Source organism: Saccostrea echinata, unplaced genomic scaffold (genome assembly GCF_033153115.1).
Source record: "Saccostrea echinata isolate AGI-Se365-2 ecotype Australia unplaced genomic scaffold, CSIRO_AGI_Sech_v1 ptg000009l, whole genome shotgun sequence".
Classification (NCBI taxonomy): domain Eukaryota; kingdom Metazoa; phylum Mollusca; class Bivalvia; order Ostreida; family Ostreidae; genus Saccostrea; species Saccostrea echinata.
In genome coordinates, this window is record NW_026889758.1 from 21,095,727 (window position 1) to 21,101,726 (window position 6,000).

At 33.6% G+C, this 6,000-nt stretch overlaps 1 protein-coding gene across 1 annotated transcript; it reads left to right on the forward strand.

The window, feature by feature from the left end:
- The first annotated feature begins 761 nt into the window (after positions 1–761).
- Positions 762–4,842, forward strand: LOC133183439 (uncharacterized). The gene is made up of 2 exons (XM_061318399.1): positions 762–997; positions 3,738–4,842. The coding sequence occupies exons 1-2, from the start codon at positions 800–802 to the stop codon at positions 3,942–3,944; spliced, it is 405 nt and encodes a 134-aa protein (XP_061174383.1). The 5' UTR covers positions 762–799; the 3' UTR covers positions 3,945–4,842.
- The last annotated feature ends 1,158 nt before the right edge of the window (positions 4,843–6,000 follow it).

Here is a 6,000-nt window from a genome sequence, read left to right on the forward strand (position 1 = left end):
TTAGTGAATTCATTGCATACTCTAAAGTATGGTAACAAGTTTGTCAGGTTGTGAATTTGGCCAACCACTCCTGGTAAACTCCATATCACTAGACAATATCACATCATTCTTTATTGCAGCGGCCACTTCATCAGCAGTCACAGGTAAGTTTCTTATCTCTATTTACAGCTGCAATAATGTACCCCTCTCCGTTTTTTCTTTTTTTTTTGGGGGGGGGGGAGGGCTACAACTCCTTAGGATCTCCGTAATTATGCAAGTGCAGGAGTGGTTCACACCCGCACAGATTTCGGCTCAAATTATCAGTAAGTGGGTATTTTATTAACATATCTTATCTGAAGTCATAAAATATAAATATGCAGGACATGAATTGATCCAAAAATATATAGAAGAATCCGGATATCGGTTATTTTTCGTGTATGTCAACATCACAACTTGAATTTTTCCGCCTTGTTTACTGACCTTGATCGATTTTTACATGTATTTTGGGACAACCAATGAGAATTCGGGATCTTGGGGAGCGGATCTGTTTAGTATTTTTCTTATTTTAAGCATAAATATCACCGTTTATGAAAAAATATCACATGGAATGCTTTTATTTATCGACGTTTAGTGATATCATACAACACAAACATTTATCAACACCGACATTTACTTTATCAAGTGATTCTAAATTTCAAGTGCAAGTCTCGGTACATCACACGAGAACTGTCATGGCTGCTGAGGAGAACGACTGGTAAACACGCAGATTTGTTTTACTCGCTATAACCTACGGGTATACGTGATACACGAGTTCCACGAAATGAATGATGAACAGGGACAAGATCTGGATTTTGATGATAAAATTCTGCAAGAAGAACAAGATATTTCTACAGCAGATGCTGTTTCGTTATTTAATACATCACTTGCTAAAGCACTAGCACAACAGAAGGAAGACATTCTGGGAGAAATACGCAAAACTCAGTCTGCCGAACCAGTACCTCCGGGACCTTCTACTAGCGTGAGTTATAACTTTAATGAAAAAACAGAATTGAAAGATTCAAATGCTTGTCAGCCAGAGAAGTTCGAGTTTAAACAAGAGGGAACAAAAATTCTATTTGTTTTAATTCAAGAATAATAACATTAAAGAATATAGAATCGCTCGTGCATGCAGGCAAAACTCAAGAAATTGAAAAACCAATCAAGTCAGAGATAAACACGTTAAACCAAAGAAATAAGATTTTAAAGATTGCAGACAGACATGGTTCACAGCAGTCAAGTTGAACAAGTTGAGTATAATACACGATAAGTTCGAATTTGCTAAAAGTGAAAATGTTGTAAAAAACAGATTGACCAATCATTCTGATTTTGGAGAGAAAAATTTAAACCCCTCAGAACTAGTGTTAAGCACAATTAAATATGGTTATGTAATAACTTTCATTCAAGAGCCTTCTTCCAAAATTTTAAAAAACAACAGATCTGCTTTTGATAATGCTGATTTTGTTGCAAAAGTATAAATGAATAAGTTTACAATGGATGTGTAATAGAAGTTACAGATATTCTATATGTTGTAAATCCGTTGACAGTTTCAGTCAGTGAGACCAGAAAACAAAGATTAGTGCTAGATTTAAGACACGTAAACGAGTTTGTATTAAAACAAAAAATCAAATTCGAGGGGGTCAATGAAGTTAAACATGCAGTACGCCAGAAAAGGTTATTATATGATCAAGTTCGATTTGCGCTCCGGTTATCATCATATAAACATCCATCCTGATCATCAGAAATATCTCGGGTTTTCATGGTTTAAAGACGGTATTCAAAAATATTACGTATTTACAGTTTTGCCGTATGGTCTTTCTTCAGCTGGTCACATTTTTACAAAAATTGTACGGACTTTAGTAAACTACTGGAGGTCTCAAAGTTTCCCTATCATAGTGTATTTAGATGACGGCTGGGCATGCGCCGCACAAGACAAATTTAATCACATTTCTAATTCTGTATTATTGACTCTTTTACAAGCCGGGTTTTTGCCTAATTATGAAAAGTCAATGTTTTATCCTACACAAAAGTTAGACTGGCTAGGATTTACCTGGGATTTACAGAAAGGTGTCATACAGGTACCAAATAATAAGATTCAAAATATTCTAGATAAGATAAAGGCTATTCTTTTACAGCAGAATACAACGGCAAGAAATTTAGCCTCAGTTTAAGTAAGATCATTTTACTCATTCCAGCGTTTGGTAACATATGTCAGATGATGTCAAGACATTTATGCATGGCAGTTTGTCAGAGAATTACTTGGGATTTGCATTTTAAGATTCCACATAATGTTAGAGCAGAATTAGAGTTTTGGTTTAAGAACTGTGAGTTATTACCAAATATGGTTGATAGTCCCATCAATAAAACACCAGAGCGAATAATTTTTTGTCATGCAAGTGCAGGCTTCATACAAGGGGACATTTTAGAGATTGTACACAACATGTTTTCAGAAAACAAATGTAAGAAAAGTTCCACATGGAGAGAATTGAAATCAGTACAGTTTATTTTAGAAAGTTTAAAAAATCATTTAACAGGCAAACTAGTTAAAATTTACAGTGATAATCAAAATGTCATTCACATTTCTCAAGTAGGTAGCATGAAGCATGATCTACACGAATTAGCTGTAAATATCTATGAAATTTGCATAAGAAATTGTATTTCATTAGAAATGGAGTGGATCCCAAGAACAGAAAACGTTCAAGCAGATTATTTTAGTAAAATTTTAAAAAATTATGATTAATGATTATGATGACTGGTCTATCTCTGAAATTATTTTTCATTTGTGCGATAAAAAATGGGGTCCATTTACAATCGACAGATTTGCTGACAATAAAAATAAAAAAGTCAAGAGATTCAATTCAAGATTTTGGGTTCCAGATACCTATGGTGTAGATACTTTTGCTTTCGACTGGTCATGTGAAAAAAATTGGTTAGTACCACCTATCGGATTAGTATCTAGAGTTTTGAATTATATGATAATATGTAAAGCAAAAGGTGTATTGGTAGTACCAAAGTGGAAATCAGCATTATTCTGGCCTTTGTTGTGGAATTACGCAGAACAAAAGTATTATGATTTCGTGAAAGAAGTCATAGAATTTAATCGGCCGTTAAACTTTTTTAAGAGCGGTTCGGATAAAGCAAGTATTTTCGCAAAGTCACCTTTTAATTCAAACGTTTTCATTTTGAGAATAGATTGTGTATGAATTATGCTGAAAAATCGATGCATATGATGAGTGTGAGCAGAGTGGATGCAGTATAATTATATAGTTCCAGTAGAATGCAGCTGATAATGCAGTGACGGTGTCGCAGTTTATATGTACATCATGCAAGCATATGATTGGCATGTGAAAGATTCAGGTTATGAAACAAACAAATTGTTCCAGTAAAAGTATCAGTGATAATTTAATTCTGTTAAAAATTGTAGTTGTTGGAGAGAAGCAGAAGTTAAAAGTTCCTGATTTGACGCAGCAGCATTTTGATTCAATTATTCCAGTACATGTCTTAGAGATTTAGAACTTAAGATCTACTTCGAATCATTCATTATTATAAATTTGGGAAATTGACATATGTTTATACGGTAGTAGTTTGGTATTTAAAAAAAAAAAGTAGTAATAGCAGATTGTTGTAAAAAAGGTTAATGCACGATAGTAAGCTAGCAGATGTTTATTTATATTGATATAATAGAAATGAAATTGAAAGAATAATTTAAATCAAAATTTCAGGTGAAGTTTCATGGGACACAATACAACGATTCACATATAGAGATAAGAAATTTTCTGGATACAATGAAGAGATTCTACAAATCATCAAGAGCAGCAAATCAGACCAACAAAAAATACAACGAATATTTCAAGAAGTTCAAAGAATGGTGCATCGAAAATCATTGTCAATATCTACCTGCACTGTTCTATCGGTGGCCGTGTATTTAAATGGATTAGTGCAACAATCAGTGTCATATTCAGTTTTGTGTGCTCATTTTTATAGCATTAAGTGGTTTCACGATCTAAGCTTGTTAAAAAACCCATGTGACGACAAATTATTCCAAATGATGATGTAAGGAGCCAGGAGGATTCTTGCAAGGCCTACCGTTAAAAAAGAACCAATTACTGCAACGCATCTACAGAAAATCATCCAGAAGTTCGGAAATGATCGTACACATTTACCAAATGTAAGATTATGTACAATGATGTTGTTAGCGTTTGCAGGATTTCTACGCTATAGTGAGCTGGCAAATCTTAAAATGTACAACGTAAAATTTCATGACAGTTATGTGATTGTGAATGTCGAACGCTCCAAGACCGATATTTATAGGCGTGGAAATTCGTTGCATTCCATACTTATCACGTGATTACATACTATATATATCCTCACGCTATAACCTACGGGTATACACGTATATTTAAAAATGAGATAAACATTATGCATTTGATATTTTATGTATGTTTACGGTTCTGAATGTATTGATTAATGAAAAAATTATTTATAGTAGACTGAATCAATATTATAATTATATAAGGCAATGCAAAACAAAAGGTTATAGCGAGTACCATTCCTAACATATGAGTTCTTTTCATTGCTCTCATACTTATATAATTGTTTTATATTCGGACGAACATAGTGAAGGAGAATATAAGTCAACAGATACTCGAGCAATAGACATGTAGGACTATATGTATATATATATATATAGAGAGAGAGAGAGAGAGAGAGAGAGAGAATAGCATACATGTATGACAATGGCAGTTAAACAAAGTGAGCAAGAGTAACAGACAGATTAGAAAAATAATGTAGAGTAAATAAATTAAGATAACAGAGTGACAGTCCAGCAGTAACATACTGTCTTACATGTTTAAAATTGTGTTGACGTATAATTCTAAACAGTTTAAATAATAGTCGAGAGAATTATGTCTCTATTGCAAAACACACTGTGATAGAAATATAATTTTGTATATTAATATACTTTATGAAACACTCTTGATGATGCCTAAAATAGACCTATAGTCCAGGAAACGAAAATTTTAGAATTCTTCTTTGTGGCTAATTGATTTCCTTTGAATGAAGCAAACTAGAGCGAGAGTTAATGACGTGCAACTTGTTTATTGGAGAATCAATGTAAATAGTATAGTATTATTGGGATTTTTATAAGCCTAAATATTGTTATGTAAATGACACGCAGTGTTCGGCCAAATCTAAATAATGACAGATAAGAAAAAAGAGACCGCTTTCACAATAATAATGAATACAGGGCATTTTTGCATCTGAATTGATCCATCCGACAAGCTCACTATATATTTGGTCATTGCTTCATCCGTTAGTAAAAGTAACATAGCTATCATGTTGTGAAATTTGAATTTACTGGGTGGAGTAACAGCATGATACAACGGTATCCCGCGGGTCTTGGTCCGTGAATAGAGAATCGCATCTTGTTGATTCATCAGACTTGACATACACCTGCTGGTGACAAGGTCATGGTTGAAGATGACATACACATGTTCTGATTAGAGACATCATTCTTAATAACTTAGCATCTTTAGTTCTCGTCTATCGTGTGAGGTCTTTTGATTTTGGTATCATATTTTATATGCTTACAGAAAGTTTCTTCGGTGTTTATTCTTCTTTAAACACATAGCAAATCCTGACTCAGTATGATGTAAAATGAAGAGTTTAACCCTTCAAGTACACAATAAACCAACAAAAAATTGGGGCCAGGATGAATTTAATACTGAAGAGAACAAGAACAAAACACAAAGAACAAATAGAATTTGAATTTTGGCAGGTTTATAGAGGAGCCAAAGACCAACAGAGATAGACGTGGACTCGTGTTTTATTGGTCATCAGATCGATTGCTTGCTCCTTATCTGTTGTTTGCAAGCTCGGACAATCTAAAGAGAATTCTGGCGTTGAAGAGGCAGAGATGTTTATAGAGTAAACACAGATGGATGATTTTGTCTACAGAATTATAGCTAATCTTTGATTAAAAAAGAC

Excerpts from the sequence above, each read along its gene's own strand:
- LOC133183439 (XM_061318399.1), top strand. The coding sequence starts at position 800 with ATGAATGATGAACAGGGACAAGATCTGGATTTTGATGATAAAATTCTG. Across the intron at positions 998-3,737 it reads CTCCGGGACCTTCTACTAGC|GTGAAGTTTCATGGGACACA; the intron begins GTGAGTTATAAC and ends TCAAAATTTCAG.